The sequence below is a fragment of the Gopherus evgoodei genome, chromosome 12 (genome assembly GCF_007399415.2).
Source record: "Gopherus evgoodei ecotype Sinaloan lineage chromosome 12, rGopEvg1_v1.p, whole genome shotgun sequence".
In the NCBI taxonomy this organism is placed as follows: Eukaryota; Metazoa; Chordata; order Testudines; family Testudinidae; genus Gopherus; species Gopherus evgoodei.
In genome coordinates, this window is record NC_044333.1 from 39,754,404 (window position 1) to 39,771,296 (window position 16,893).

Below are 16,893 nucleotides of genomic sequence, written 5' to 3' on the forward strand. Positions count from 1 at the left end.
GATTTCAAATTCCCCTTTAATGGGTTTTTCCCCCCATGAGGAAAACGTCACTTGATGCAACTGGGAATGGGGAAAATGAACTAAACGAGGAGGTTTGGTTTTGTTTTCGGTTACCTGACTGAACTGCTCCCAGGAGTTGCTCCAGGTCCAGTAGTGAGCCTTGTAAAGCTCAAGTCTCACTGCCATCATCTCGTTGCCACGGTAATAGAATATCGGCCTGACAGGGAAGCAGAAGGGGAGGGGAAGTGCAGCTGCATGAGAAATGCAATGTGCCCAAACACGCACTTGGGCAGGCACACTGATAAGGGAGACAAACACTTTAATGGAGTCTGACTTCCGATTCAGCTATCAGTCAGGAACAGGCTGCCTTCTCAGAGTCTCCACTGCAAGGTTTTCAATTAACATTTTTTAAAGTGTTCATCAAGTTGAGAGCTCACATTGCACAAGAATGAAACATTATACAACTGGGCTGCCAGTGACTGTTAATCCTTGAACTATCAGCCCCTGTAATTTCCTCTAGCGCGTGACGATTTAAACACCAAATGTCTCAGAAGAGTGGGGTGTGTGATGGGGATTCACAGAACATGTGATGCCTGGTCTCCTGTTTATGGCTGGGGACAGCTAGGGAGCATCAGACTGCCAGCTGTTACTGTCACACAGGCTGATTAGCCAGAGAAGGGGGAAAACGGCATTAAAGACGCATTCTGCTTTCCAGTGCCATCTCAGAATGCACCCAAATCAGAAATGCCAGCACTCCAACATGCTTTAGATTCCACCCCCATCAATTTCTCAAAAACCCTTCCCTTTAACTTGGCCTAATGTAATTCTGGGTGCTGCTTTTTCTCAAACACCCATGGTTCTCAACTTAGGGAGCACACTGGGGATATATTTGGAAAATATATTCTATTCAGACCAGTTAATGGCCTGTGTCCTCCTTTCAAAAAATGTTGTGGCGAGCTCAGCACTGTCTCCCCTTTTCTCTTTGGTTTCACCGACAAAGCACTCTGTTGCTCTTGGAACGGAAGGTAAAACCAGACCACCCAATTTCTGCAGAACTGAAGCATCTATAGAGGGCAGACTCTGCTGGCAGAGTTCCTCATGCAAGGACTCCAGCTTGGTCAGCTTTTTCCAGTAGGAGCCTTCTTTAGTTGAGGGTGTTTGAATAAGATCTTTTGTTTTAAATAATCTTCTCCATCCCCAAATCATCTTTACTGCTCTTGCTTCTTAGCCAAAAAGGATGTTAAAACCTAACCTACTGGAAAAAAATATTAACGCAGTTTTTGGCTTTTGAAGACCTGACCTAGTTCACCTCGTGCACGGAAGTGACAATTATTGTAGTGCAAGGGATAGAGTAATGAAATGTTTGCCTCTTCAATGAAAAACTCTTATGTCAATAAAGAACCTCTTCAACCTTAAAGAAATAAAGGAATGCTAATTGCAAACATTTCACAGCACTCACAGACCCAGTAACGCCCTAAATTCGACACAAGATGAATGACCTGCAGTGCTATGCAGGTGCTTTCTGCCCTAATGGGCACAAAAATAGCTTTACTGACCTACGGTTCAAGGTCAACACAGAGGAATCCTGCAAGCATCCCTGTGCCTTTTTTCATGCTCTCCCCTACTTATGGAACATCCCCTTCTACTTTGATTTGTCAGGCTGCTTCCCTCTGCTCAATTAAACCATTCCTGGAAATACTCACCAGTTCTACATTGCTCAGAAAAGGAAGTCAAGAATGTTCACTGTCTAATCTTGTCTTGTTTTAACACCCAGCCCATCCCCACTCCCTGCTGCTCATTATCCCAGCTTTTCAAGTCAAGTCTAAAATTTGGGCCCAACCATGAAAAAGGATCCACACAAGCGGACCCAAAGGAGCAAGTGGGGTTTCACTGAAGTCCCTTTCCAGGGTCAAGGCCTTTGACTGTATGTTCCTTCAGGCAGTGGCTGTGTTCTGTGAAGTACCCAGACACTCTTGGCTGCGTTCTGTGAAGTACCCAGACACTCTTGGCTGCTACACAGTAATAAACAATTAAACCTCTTTTCCCTAACCAGGTTAAAGATCACGGAATTTATCCTCACTGTGACCTTATGCTGTTCCAGGGATCTGTGCTAACCCCTGGACAGATGAATATGCCCATGGAATCCATTTCATGGCAATATGCTGAGTTTCAAGAAATTCCACCTCGTTAGCTCCAGCACATAATTAGCACAGAAAGTAAATCTCTGTTGCTCACCCCAATTCAGCCATCAGGAACACAAAGTGCACCAGGCCAGTTTCTAAAGAAATAATTTTTAAAGATTTTTTAAATAAGCAAATGAGTTTTGCCCCCCTCCAATAATCCCGAGGGAGGAGCTGTGAGCTCCGTGCTCATAACTAACCTGTCAATTAGCTTGCCTTGCAGGATGGCAGGAGAAAGGTCAATACCGTCAATCTGTCTGTCACTGGGAGGCTGCAATCCCGCTAGGGAGAGGCTGGTGGTGAAGAGATCCATCACGTTACCCAGTTGATGACTCACCTGAAATTGACAAGACAACGAAGAGCATTTGCACAGACTTTCCATACAAATTCAAGCAGACAAGGCTGCCTGCCTCTCTGCTACAAAAGAGATGCTTTCTCAGTCCCATTCCTTTTTTGCATCTCTCAAAATTTCTCACTTGGGGCTTGATCCTGCTCACATCAGAGTCACATGCAAAGTCCCCATTAACTTCTAGAGGGCTGAATTAGGCCCTTCCTCCTTTCATGTTGTTTTTTATGGAATTTTTTTTTTTTTAAAAACCTCTCTCTTTACTTCACCCACTTTCCATTCATTCATTCATACTTTGTGGTGCTTAGAGCCCCCTGGTGTGCATAGGCAAATTATTACTCATTCTGAGATTGAAAAATCAGTATTCCATATAAAGTTCCCCTGGATTTATTCCATCCACTGGTACCCTCTGGAGCCCTGCATTGCCAGGGGTGAGCTCCCAGCAAGTACAGAAGTGGGTGGATGGGGAGTGATCTTCAGGGCCCAATGACCTTATCTACAAACAGTTTTCAACAATTCTAGAATGGTGAATCTGGAATATTTTTGAGTATTTTTATCAGGGAGGAAAAAACTACCATTTTTTGGCTTTACTGGTTTTTAAAGAGGTTTTTAATTTAACTAGTAGCCATATTTAGAATTCCTTCTGTCTTAATTATTCCTGTTTTAAAAACAAGCATCCCACATGGTATTTGTTTCTACTAATTAACTTCGGACTGATTTTCTCAAACACACACACCAACCCCTTCCATCTGTAATCCCTTTGGGGTTTAGAGAGCATGGCCCCTTTAAATCTTTTTCCTAGGGGCAGGGAAAGTGAGAAAAAAGGAAGGAAACTCCAGGGGGTGGCTCTGGAGCTGGAGGGAGAGAGAGGAAGCAGCAGAGAACCCACACCCAGCTTCCCCTCCCTAGAGGAACGTCTTGGCTGGCTGGCTGGCGGGCGGGTACTGGCTGAGGTGACACCACTCAACATGGAGGTGAGATGATGGGTCCTGGAGGCCCGAATTCCAGGGCAGCTGTGTTTAAATGGCGGTTTGCGGTACAGGGCTCTCTGCCTGCAATGAACCTTCCTCCTCATGTTCTTGGGGGGTCTCCACAGCTTGGGCCAGTGGGGCCTTGGGAGTGCTCAGTGTGGGTTCTCTGCTGCTTCCTTTGCAGGGTCTGCGGGCTGCTGCCTCTCTCCCCGTCCCAGCTCCAGAGCCACCCCTGGTTTCCCTCACTCTCCCCCTCCCCCCAGGAAAAAGATGTAAAGGGGCTATGCTCTCTCAACCCCAAAGGGGTTACAGGTCTTTCTGTGCTATGCTACTATGTCAGGAGACTATCGTCGGCCTTGGGATGGGGAATTAACCGACATTACACAAAGCTGAGGCAGATCTCTTCAGTTAAGTGGGAGAGTACGAGTGCTCTGCGCTCAGATGCATCAGTACCAGATGTGACACAACAGAACCTTCCCAGGCATACCACAAACTCGGAAACAAAGAGCCATGTGACCCAAGTCAACATACTTATACCGTGGAGAAAAACCATTTTCTTTCTTTTCCATCCAAGACAGATTCGCAATGTTATACCAATATACCGAGGATACCAATATATCTGTCATAACATCATGACCATCAAAGCTGCCTTATCTATGAATCTTCCTGCTAATAAGTAATGGATCTCCATTTACTAAGCTGACTCTAAAAGAGTATTTAAATACTGGAGCAAATTATGATAAAAGAGGAACTCTGCAACATATCAGCTCAGCTGTTTTAGATTCTGCAGCCCTATTAAGGGGAACAAACCTTTTTCTGAATTATTAAACCTCTTGCTCTAAGTGGCTAGATGGCCAATAGGTTGAAAAAGTGAACATCTAAGGATTTAAGTGGGGAATTGAAAGATATTTCTGAAAATTACAGTATTTTCCTCTTTCCAAAAACAACAGGCTGCATGCTGTGCTTGCACTAGTGGTACGGATTAAACGTTTAATATTGCAGTGTCACTTTGCTGGATTACAGTCATTTCAATTCTTAACCATTTGAATTCATCAAAAAACACTGACAGGAGCATTTAATACTGAGGCAGGATATGGGTAAAACTTTCCCTGTCCCCATGCAGGAGAAACAGAATGCACAGCAGCAAGCATAGAGAGGGCCTGATCCTGGAAACCTTTATTTATGAAAATAGCCTATAGTCAATAGAATAATCTGACTGAAATTAGTGGGATTACTGGCATGTGAAAGATTGCATGGGATCAGGCCCATAGTTTGATTCAGAGCTTTTGCTGCACTGAGGTACTTTGGAAGAGGCTAGGATCAGCCTGTTTTTGTGGGCAGTAAGGGATGGGAAGGGGTTAAATCACAGGACCTGAAATATTAAACGATCCTACACATGAGCAACACAAGAGGCAGGAATGTACACAAACTCCTCTAAAGGTTCATCTCCTTGTTTGGAGGAGAGGATGGAGGGAAGCTGCTTGGAACTTTCTCGGCGACACAACCTCTGAGAAGGAACTGGAACAGTCCCATTTTACAGTGAAACTGGATGTACTGTTTTAGTTTTATAATGTGCACTGGTACTGGGAGCTCCAAACAAAACAAAGCTACATATCCTGCAGTCCTTACCCAGGCAAACCTCCCATTGCCTTCCACCCCGACAACTAAGTCAGACCCCAATGAGACTGCAGCTCACTACAAATACATAATGGTTACACACACACTCCGTTCCTTTGCAAGAACGACAGACATGCATTTTTATTGCTGATTCAAACACTAACAAAAATACTGTTGCGTAGCCATCAGATACAGAGATCTAGGGAGGGGTCAGGCCCCACTGACCCCATTTTGATGGGTGCTAGATGTTGCTGCTCTTGCTCCTTACACTCTACTGTCTCCACACTGCTCCCTTTGGGTACACCTACACTGCAAAGAAAAATCATAAAATAAAAGATCCACAGCAGAGCGTCTCAGAGCAACTGACTTAGGCTCATGCCACAGGGCTAAAAATAGCAGTGCAGACATTCCTGCTTGGGTTGGAGTCCGTCTCTAAGACCCATCCCCTTCACCGAGCTAGCATGAGTCTGCCTACTAGGGCTGGGAGGCTCACTCCCAGCTGCAGTGTAGACAGACCCTTAGATTGTAGGCTCCTTAGAGCAAGGATTTTGCCTTGTGTGTGTGTGTTTTGTAAAGGGCTGTGCACATGTTAAGAGTGCACAGACATTAAATAATAACAATGTTATCCTCCTTCAAAGAAGCTATCACATCCATTCCTGACAAAGGTGGACTACTTCACACACCACGAGGTGCTGAGTGTCTTGTATACTCGCCTGCACGTCGCAGGCTTTGTGAGGTTGCAGAAATGCCATGTGAAGGATTTGAGAGATTAATAAAAGGGATATTTGGCACGATATAGTTATTAACGTGCCTGCTCTCCATGTACTCCTGCTGCAGCAGGAATGAACAAGATAGCTAGCATGTAAGTCTTTTTGTAATTAGGCCTTTCACAGTTTATAAGGCAAATCCAAAAAAATTAAAAAATCACTTTTCATGTCACCACTCAGTCCTGTCACCTAAATCTTTTGGCTAACAGACAGCAAGAAGCAATAGCCAAATTCAGATGTACTATCTAATTTATACACTGTGACAGTCCTATGGGGCCACCATTGACTTCTTGTACCGGCCTTTACTAAACATAACCAGACGTAAATGACTCCCTTTAATCATCCAATTACGTTTCTGGTCTCAGACAACATTCTTCCATGAAGCAGAGAAAACTTCTTAAGGAAATTAAACGCCAGTGCCACAGCCACTTGGATTTATCTGTGCTCTGCAGCACCGTGAAGAGAAAAAAAAATAAAAAAGGTTAATATTTATAAAAACTTTGAAGTATTTTCAGATCATTTTTTTTAAATTACCATTTTCTCCTGTCAACAGCACTCTCATTCTAGCTGCCTCTTCCATTTTTCCTTAAGAAAATAAAAATAAAAATCCAGAGAGTAACAGCCCAGAGAAAATAAATAACATAAAAGAAGAGCGAGATCAGATATTCCTTGTATCAGTGAGGAACAGCTGGCATTATGCACGTAAGAAGGGCTCCCCCCCCCCTTTTTTTTAAACAAACTCTCAGTGAACAGAGAACGTCTTTAAGAAAATGAAATCCTTTTGCTGTGGGCCACGTTGCGGGAAGAAATAGTCACCACTGCTGTTATCAGCGCTTTCAAGCTTTAACTCTGAATCAAAGGCGACAATTAATAAAGTCGCCCCCGCCAGGAAACGAAAGGAGAAAAGCTAAATATTTGAAACTGGGTGAACAAATGTCAGGGTGTTTTTAAATAAAATCCTTTTACAGTTATCACAGCGAGCAGACCTGATATCCCTGTCTAATTCAATTTCAATTTGCGCCCCATGGGAGATAGTGAAGAAAAGGTTGCAATGCTGTCTTTGGGTTGATATGTTCTTTTCTCCTTCAGGGAGCAGGAACTGGGGAGGGAAAGGGAGGAGACACGCAGAAAGAGAGAAGGAGGATTCAGATACCAGCAGAATATGAATTTCTTTCAGCTGGATCTTTCCAGAAGGCAGACATGATGCAGGGAATGTTTAAATGTTGACTTGTTATGAATTCACCTGGAAAATGGAGTGGGGCAGGAAGCTACAGAAATGGTGTTTGTGTGTGAATAAACATGCCAAAACGGCGGGGCCAAAAGGAACTGAATTTTGATGCCAATACCGGCAGCAGCCTCCTGTGGCATGACCCCCACCCAGCCCCAAACCGGTTACCTATAGCGCTACTGATGTTCCTATTAGAACCAGCCACTTGATTTCCTTTATAATTTCTACTCAACATTCCTTTTATTTGAAATAAAGAAATACACCCACTAAAAAGCTATAAGTCAGTAAGATTGTCAGCATAAGAACATAATGGCCATCCTGGGGCAGACCAATGGTTCGTCTAGCCCAGTATCTGGTCTTCTGACAATGGCCAATGCCAGGTGCTTCAGGGACAATGACCAGAACAGGCAATCACTGAATGATCCATCCGCTATTGCCTACTCCCAGCTTCTGTCAATCAGAGACTAGGAACACTCAGAACATGTGTTTGCATCCCTGACCATGTTAGCTAATAGATATTGATGGATCTATCCTCCATGAACTTAAGAGTTCAAAAAAGAATTGGTTGTTATAGTTCTGGCCTTCACAATATTCCCTGGCAAAGAGTTCCACAGGTTGACTGTGCGTTGTGTAAAGAAATACTTCCCTATGTTTCTCTTAGACCTGCTGCCTATTAATTTCATTGGGTGTTATGTAAAGGAGTAAATAATACTTCCCTATTCACTGTCTCCACAGCAGTCATGATTGTATAGACCTCTGTCATATCCCCTCTTAGTCGTCTCCTTTCCAAGCTGAAAAGCCCAAGTCTTTTTAATCTCTCTTCACATCGAAGCTGTTCCAGACCCCTCATCATTTTTGTTGCCCTTCTCTGTACTTTTTCCAGTTCTAATGTAGTATTTTTGAGATAGGGTGACCACAACTGCGTGCAGTAATGAAGGTGTAGGCATACCATAGGTTTATACAGTGGCATTATGATGTTTTCTGTCTTATTATCTATCTCTTTCTTAATGGTTCCTAACACTGCTAGCTTCCTTGACTGCTGCATATTGAGCGCATGCTTTCAGAGAACTATCTACAATGACCCCAAGATCTTTTCTTGACTGGTAACAGCTACTTTATATCCCATCATTTTGTATGTATAGTCAGGATTATGTTTTCCAATGTGCATTACTCTGCATTTATCGAATTTCTGACCACCAACAAGGAGGCATGACCCTTCCAGAGAATGCTTTAACTCCAGTAGTTTGGTGGGGCTGAGCAACTGAATGGTGCAGGCAACAGGACAGGGAAACTTTCAACAGCAGGTTACTGCTTTGAACGTGGCCTCTGTCAACAGTAACCAAAAGCTGTCACCATCTGATAGATGTCTGGTCATCTCTATGAGACAGTTTGTGGGCTCACTCCAATTCTTGGTGACTTGTGTCCATAGTAAAAGCACTATTACTAGCAGGCAGAGCTCCCGACTGATTTAGCAGAGAATTCAACAACTACATTGGCACTAACCCTGAATTCAGAGATTCATAGATTCATAGATTCTAGGGTCAGAAGGGACCAATGTGATCATCTAGTCCGACCCCCTGCACAAAGCAGGCCACAGAACCCTACCCATCCACTTCTATAACAAACCCCTAACCTATGCCTGAGTTATTGAAGTCTTCAAATTGTGGTTTGAAGACCTCAAGCTGCAGAGAATCCACCAGCAAGTGACCCATGCCCCACGCTGCAGGGGAAAGCGAAAAACCTCCAGGGCCTCTGCCAATCTGCCCTGGAGGAAAATTCCTTCCCGACCCCAAATATGGTGATCAGCTAAATCCTGAGCATGTGGGCAAGACTCACCAGCCAGCACTCAGAAAAGAATTCTCTGCAGTAACTCAGATCCCATCCCATCCAACATCCCATCACCAACCACTGGGCATACTTATCTGGTGTTAATCAAAGATCAATTGCCAAAATTAGGCTCTCCCATCATACCATCCCTTCCATAAACTTATCAAGCTTAATCTTAAAGCCAGATATGTCTTTTGCCCCCACTAATTCCCTTGGAAGGCTGTTCCAGAACTTCACTCCTCTAATGGTTAGAAACCTTCGTCTAATTTCAAGTCTAAACTTCCTAGTGTCCAGTTTATACCCATTTGTTCTTGTATCTACATTGGTACTAATCTTAAATAATTCCTCTCCCTCTCTAATATTAATCCCTCTGATATATTTATAAAGAGCAAGCATATCCCCCCTCAGCCTTCTTTTGGTTAGGCTGAACAAGCCAAGCTCTTTGAGTCTCCTTTCATATGACAGGTTTTCCATTCCTCGGATCATCCTACTAGCCCGTCTCTGAACCTGTTCCAGTTTGAATTTATCCTTCTTAAACATGGGAGATCAGAACTGCACACAGTATTCCAGGTGGGGTCTCACCAGCGCCTTATATAACGGTACTAACACCTCCTTATCTTTGCTGGAAATACCTCGCCTGATGCATCCTAAAACCGCATTAGCTTTTTTAACGGCCATATCACATTGGCGCTCATAGTCATCCTGTGATCTACCAATACCCCAAGGTCCTTCTCCTCCTCTGCTGCTTCCAACTGATACATCCCCAATCTATATTTAAAGTTCTTATTATTAATCCCTAAGTGCATGACCTTGCACTTTTCATTATTAAATTTCATCCTATTACTATTACTCCCGTTTACAAGGTCGTCCAGATCTTCCTGTATGATATCCCGGTTTTTCTCCGTGTTAGCAATACCCCCCAGCTTCGTGTCATCCGCGAACTTTATTAGCACATTCCCGCTTTTTGTGCCAAGGTCAGTAATAAAAAGGTTAAATAAGATTGGTCCCAGAACTGATCCTTGAGGAACTCCACTAGTAACCTCCTTCCAGTCTGACAGTTCACCCTTCAGTACGACCCGTTGTAGTCTCCCCTTTAACCAGTTCCTTATCCACCTTTCAATTTTCATATTGATCCCCATCTTTTCCAATTTGACTAATAATTCCGCATGTGGAACCGTGACAAATGCCTTACTGAAATCGAGGTAAATTAGGTCTACCGCATTTCCTTTGTCTAAATAGTCTGTCACCTTCTCAAAGAAGGAGATCAGGTTGGTTTGGCATGATCTACCTTTAGTAAAGCCATGAATTAACCTCTGAATCCTCCCTCCTGGTCATGTTGGGAAGGTAAAAGCTTCAACCTACACCTCTACCCCGATATAACGCAACTTGATATAACACGAATCCGGATACAACTCGGTAAAGCAGTGCTCCGGGGGGGTGGGGCCCAGCACTCCGGCGGATCAAAGCAAGTTGGATATAACACAGTTTCACCTATAACGCGGTAAGATTTTTTGGCTCCCGAGAACAGCGTTATATCAGGGTAGAGGTGTACTATATGTAAAATAGGCAAAAAAAAACTGTAGAAGGGAGCTCTCCACCGATTATGTCTAGAAAAAGCAATTGTTGAGAAATAACTATGCACTATAAAAACTATACATGCGACTGTAACACTAGACGGCAATGGCAGAGTTGCACTACCCAAAAACCTGAAGCAATGCTGTACTTCTCACCTGAGGACAGTGCTGTTGTGGGCATCAGACTGCAGGAGCCTTGATTGCAAGAATACAAGCATAGAAGACCTATCAATATCTGTTATTGTGTATTTATTTACAGATATCACCCATACTAGCAAATCCACCCAGCAGAATGAAGCAGCACATTATGGACCATAGGTTTGAAAAGCAGTCTGAGCCCAATGGGAATTGTGGGAGAAAACTCCTCTCAGGATCAGACCTCTGTATGTGTAACCATTTGATGGCCAGTTTCCTGAAATGGGGCTAAATCAAGCTAGGAATTAAGTATATGCCTCAAGTGAAGCATATACTTAAGTGCTACTGAAGTCAATGAAGGCAGATCCGTCAATGGAGCTATGCCAATTTATACCAGGTGAGAACCTGTCTAATACGAAGACTTAAGCATGCGCTGAAAGTTAATCATATACATAAGAACTTTTCTAAATAGAGGTAGTTTGCCTTTGTGTGTCTACCCATGGCAGTATGGCACCTCATTTGAGTATGCCAATGTGTTAACCATACATAAATGGTTGATCATACAAATTTAGGTTAAACTTTCAGCTTTTTCTAAGAGAGCAAGCAATTCACCACAAACTACCACACTGAGCTCCAATGTAGCAAACATTTCTTCCCAGCACATAAAATAGCTAGCTACACTGCATGTACAAGATTACTGTTAAGTTATTGCTATAAAAAATTCCTTGCCTTTGTTCCTAATTTATACCTTCCAGTTATTTTTTTCATATCTAATGTACCTGTTCCCATTAATGATGGTTGTTTACTTTTGGCACTTTACTCAAGTTTGTACATACAAAACAAAATAGTCAGTTTCAATGTTGTGTTCTCATGCACTAGTCCAAGGTTACTTATGCTTGGCTTGCAGGGACTTCATGGGAATGTTTAAATTCAAATAAACTGTTTTCATTTCAAATTTTAAAGAATCACAAAAACATTCCTATTGGGTTTTATAAAACCTTTAAAAATGAGAAACTCAAAACTGCCCTTGTGCTCCAAATTTTAGGCCAAATCTGACAGAGACCCTCTAAATATGCTCTATAAATTATCTTTATCCGATTTAATGGATTTACAACATTGAAAAGGAATGTAAATTAGAAAAATAAATGTTTTATAAATATTTTGCGATCTTGGGCACAGTGTCGAGTTGATGAAGTATCACTTCTTTCTGAATAAAAGACATCTACAAAGGGGAAGGAATGCCTCCTGGAGAGCTGGTTAGATCTTTCTTTAATGAGTATTGGGACAATTGCCTGCACATGCTGGTATTGCCATCTGAGGATTATTTTAGAAGAAGCATCATTTTAATCTCTGTGCAAGCAGGAAATAGCAACATTCTGGTACACAGACCTACCTCCCTGAGTGAAACTGCTATCTAGCCACAAAAAACAGGAGTGTCAGGCTTAAAATCACTCGATGCTGCAGGACACACAGAATATGTCCAGAAAGCATGTTTCTCCACTGCAGCAGCACATACATTTGCTTGGATCAATAATCCACTAAAAATGCTAGGGATACAGAGGTATGATTCAACAAAAGTGAAGGGGTTAAACAGACCAGGAAAACAAAAAGATATGCGCTGGCTAAAGTCAAACCCCTTAGTGTCCATAAAAAATCCAGTCGTGTGCATTCATGGTATAAGACTGCAATAATGTAATTAACTGATCTTATTGTATATACAGCAACCAATACTTTACTTAATCAGATCCCAGGTTTTGACACAGTGATTCCATTGAGAATGTGCAAAAAGCCCTGAACCAAAGACCATTGAAGCCAATGGGACTCCTTCCATTGACTTCAATTGGCATTGGATTGCGCCTAAAATTGTTAAGGCCAGATACTTACATGTCCTGCAGGTATGTGGCCTGGCCACCAAGCAATAGCTGGCTCCCTCATCCCACCTTCAAAAGTGGTTTGTTTACCACACAGAAAGCGACCATTGCTACCTCCTATAGGAAAGAAAATTGATGAACTCTATGATGTTTTTCTTGTGGATGCTTGTGAAGGTCTTTTCAGCAGGGAATAAACTGACTGATTAGTAGACTAGATACAGAGTGCTATCAAATGCACAAAGGAAACAAACAAAACAAAATTTTTTGTTAACTTCTTTCATTTATAGGAATCTTAAATGTTTCTCGTGAGTGAAGGAGGTAAAAATTGATCACACATTGAATGAGTCAACAATGGGACAGAGGTGCAAAAAAGGCCAATATCATTCTGGCGTGTATTAACGGGAGTGTTGGATCTAAGATATGGGCAGTAACTGTCTTGCTCTACTCAGCACTGGTGAGGCCTCAGCTGGAGTACTGTGTCCAGTTCTGGGTGCCAGACTTTTAGAAAGACCTGGACAAATTGGAGAGAGTCCAAAGGAGAGCAACAAAAATGATAAAAGATTTAAAAAACCTGACCTATGAGGAAAGGTTAAAAAAACTGGGTATGTTTAGTCTTGGGAAAAGACTGAGAGGAGACCTGATACGTCTTCAGATACGTTATGAGCTCTTACAAAGAGGACAATGATCAACTGTTATCCATGTCCACTGAAGGCAGGAAAAGAGTAAGTGTCATTTTCAGCAAGGGAGATTTAGGTTAGATATTAGGAAAAACTTTCTAACTGTAAGAATAGTTAAGCACTGGAACAGATGACCAAGTCAGGCTGTGGAAACTGCATCATTGGAGGTTTTTAAGAACAGGTTAGACCAACACCTGTCAGGGATGGTCTAGAACAGTGGTCTCCAACCTTTTTACGCCAAAGATCACTTTTTGAATTTAAAGGCAATCCAGGATCTACCCCACTCCTTCCCCAAGGCCCTGTCCCTTCCTCGAAACCCCGCCTTGCTCACTCCATCCCCCCCCCCAACCTCTGTCGCTTGCTCTCCCCGACCCCCACTCTCTTTCACTGGGCTAGGGCAGGGGGCTGGGAGAGGATGTGGGCTCTGGGCTTGGGCAGAGGGGTTTGCAGTGTGGGAGGGGGCTCCGGGCAGAGCCTGGGGCATGGGGTTGGGGTGCAGGAGGGTGTGAGGGGATGCAAGCTCTGGGACGGAGATTGGGTGCAGGAGGAGGCTCCAGGCTAGGGCAGAGTGTTGAGATGCAGGAGGGGATACAAGGTGCTGGCTCTGGGCAGGGAGTCAGGGCTGGGGCAGGCGGTTGGGGTGCAGGAGGGGGTATGGGGTGCAGGAGGGGGTATGGGGTGCTGGCTCCAGGAGGGGGTTCATAGTGCGTGCTCCACCTGGGTGGCACTTACCTCGGGCAGCTCCTGATCAGCAGTGCAGCAGGGCTAAGGCAAGCTCCTTACCTGCCCCAGTCCTGTGCCGCTCCCAGAAGGGGAAAATGCACCCCTGTAGCCCATGGGGGGGGCACCTGGCTCCGTGTGCTGCCCCTCTCTGCAGGCACCACCCCCTCAGCTTCCATTGGCTACAATTCCTCGTTCCCAGCCAAGGGGAGCTGTGGGAGAGGCGCTTGCAGACAGGAGCAGCGTGCGGAGACCCCTGCCACCTCTCTTCCCCCAGGGCTGCGGGGGTGTGCTGGTCACTTGTGAGAGTGGTGGGGGCCAGAGCAGACAGGAAGCCTGCCTTAGCAGCAGCCCCGCTGCATCAGCGGAGATCGTGATTGACTGGGAGAGTCTCCAGGACCGATCAAATGACCGCCATCGATCAGTTGGTGACCACTGGTCTAGGTAAACTTGGTGCTGCTTCTGCACAGGTGGGTGGGCTAAATGACCTCTTGAGTCTTTCCAGTCCTACATTTCTATGATTTCGATGAACGTTTTCAGATTGAAATGTGATTTTCTAGTGTCCTTTTAAGATATGAGTTTCATTGGATATAGACATGATGATGACAAAAGTGAGATTACATTTTATTTCCTCAGGAAAGCTCGGCTCAGAGACGGCAGCTGGTTTGCATGGAAGGTCCCCACTTTCTATGCAGCCTTACAGCAGCACTGACTGAGGAACAGCCAGGAAAGTCATGTGATTTGCCTAAGGCCACACAGATTCAGTGGCTCAGCTAAGGTTAGAACTCAGGAGTATCCCATCTTGTGGCCTGATAATCACAAGACTACCTGACCTCCAAATGGGGGGAAAAGGGGGCAGGGGGGAATAAAATCAATTTGCTCAAGGATAGAAGCTTGAAAACAAGAGGAAAACTGAGAAGTGCAGCAAAGCTGTCCATGGCAGGGAATGTTTATTAGCCTTGACATCGTTTCATAGAGCTAAACACATTGGAACTCCTGGATCTCTTATAATGATCCAGAAAACTCAAATATGCATTCTATAATGGCCCTCTAATTCATCTTCCTAATTAACTAGTACAGGAGACTTAGCAGTTGCCTGTATATGTCACTTCTGCACACACAGTACCAACAGTAGATGAAGAGAGACGGTGGGAGCAAACATACAGTCGGTAGGAAGCTAATGTACTGCTTTTAAGGAGTAAAATAAAACAATATACCCATCAGCATGAGGGCACAGTACAGAATGCACACGTGCTTGTCTAAATATGAGTGTGCCCAGGTGAGCAACTAACACGAGCATGGACTGGAGGCAGAACTCTGGTTCTGAACACTCCTGAACTTTGAGGCTTCTCTTATCTATACAAAGGGACCAAACCAAAATCTCAGATGTCTTTCTCTTCAAACTCTGAGACGGTTTGGATCTGGACCCGAACTTCATAGCTGAGGCCCAGCTCTGTTCATTAGTTACCTACCTTGTTTAGGTGCTGAAATAAGAGCAGCTCCATTATCAGATGTGAAAAACACAAAAGTGTTCTCACTGATGCCCAGGTTTTGAAGGGACTTTAGGATTTTCCCAATGCTGTCATCAATTTCTCGAACTGCATCACCATACCTGAGACAGTAGAGATTACAAATATGCAAGCCAGCCAAGGAGGAGAAAGAGTTTAAACCAGGTAGCCTTACAGAACACAAAGCACTCCATTGAAGCCCACAAGAATACTGAATTAATTGTGCTGAAGAGGGAAATAAGTCACCTACACATCAGGTACCAGAATAGAAGTTTACCAGTGTCACTTCGGAACTTATGTCTCTTATCTGCAGAAAGCAGCCTCTCTTGGATACTCAGACTCTCCAATTTGCTAAGATCTGAGCATTCTTGGACAGAGACCAGCAACTGAGATAAATGAAGCCAAGTATAAGCAGAGGCCTCTTCTGCCATGAACTGAGGCTAATAAAGTAATTTTGTTTATAGATGCTAGTTTGAAACTGTGATCTTAAAAGCAAGGTCCATTACATCTATAGAGCTATCCTTCCCCCACTGTAAATTGCATTTTCCATGATGTGGAGCCAATTTGCTGTTCTGATTTACAGGCTTTTAAGCCAGGCTCTAATCAAACTATGTCAACAGACTAACAAAAGCACCCATTCCACAGACTAGTGTTTCATTACTCACACGGTAGGGCAGGGAGCTTAGATTTCATCCACATTTGTGTCACACGACCTTTATTTTGGCTTACAACAAATATATTAAAGCTCAAACTAGACAGTCTTTTTGAAAAAAAAATACTGAAAGGAAATTCCATGCTAGCTAGTAGGTGTATATATACACGCATGCGCACACACACTTTTAACAAGTGATCTATGTTACTTCAGTCCAATAAATATTGCTGTGGTTTTCTACTATCACAGTATGCAGCATAAATCAAATAAAGGTGACTTACAACCCTCTCTGGCTAGTGCCCAAGAACTGTTTGGAGGCATAAACAGGAGCATGAGTGGCATCAATAGCCCAATAGAGAAAGAACGGCTGATGACTGGCTTGCTGCCGGCTAATAAACTCGAGAGCTTCCTGTAAATGACAACAGAAATTAATGTTAACAGGATCATCCTCCGCCACCTAAAACCCTCAACTAAAAGTAACCAAAAAGAGCTGTGGGTTATAAAGCTATATGGGTCTAATGTATAAAGAAAATGTAAAATACCTGTAAGTAGATCTGAGTTAAGTTTGCTTCCCCTGTCTTCAGATCAATTTTGAAATCTTCGTAATATCTTAAAATAAAGCAGAGCCATGAAAAAAAATCAACACCCGTGGAACACAAAACCAAAGAGCTGTTCGTCCCTATTACTTATATGGACAGGTCAATGTTGTTACTCAACAAAAGAGCAGAGACCCACCACTTATGCAACCAGCCATTTCTCTTCAGAAACTGAAAAGTTCATTACGGTTTTTTATGTTAGGTGAGAACAGTGAAATTGCAAC

At 43.5% G+C, this 16,893-nt stretch overlaps 1 protein-coding gene across 5 annotated transcripts in view; it reads right to left on the minus strand.

Annotated features, from left to right (window-relative positions):
* GALNS (galactosamine (N-acetyl)-6-sulfatase) overlaps window positions 1-16,893 on the minus strand; it is an 89,347-nt gene that overhangs the window by 52,189 nt on the left and 20,265 nt on the right. For all 5 annotated transcript variants that reach the window (XR_004002854.1, XM_030582191.1, XM_030582192.1 and 2 more), the window contains exons 6-11: window positions 16,616-16,682; window positions 16,355-16,482; window positions 15,386-15,525; window positions 12,530-12,633; window positions 2,381-2,517; window positions 115-217 (exon numbers count right to left, since the gene is read on the minus strand). Coding sequence is in view for 4 of the 5 variants with exons in the window: in XM_030582191.1 (XP_030438051.1) it covers window positions 115-217; window positions 2,381-2,517; window positions 12,530-12,633; window positions 15,386-15,525; window positions 16,355-16,482; window positions 16,616-16,682 (679 nt within the window). In the remaining variant the exon portion in view is untranslated. The remainder of the gene's footprint in view (window positions 1-114; window positions 218-2,380; window positions 2,518-12,529; window positions 12,634-15,385; window positions 15,526-16,354; window positions 16,483-16,615; window positions 16,683-16,893) is intronic.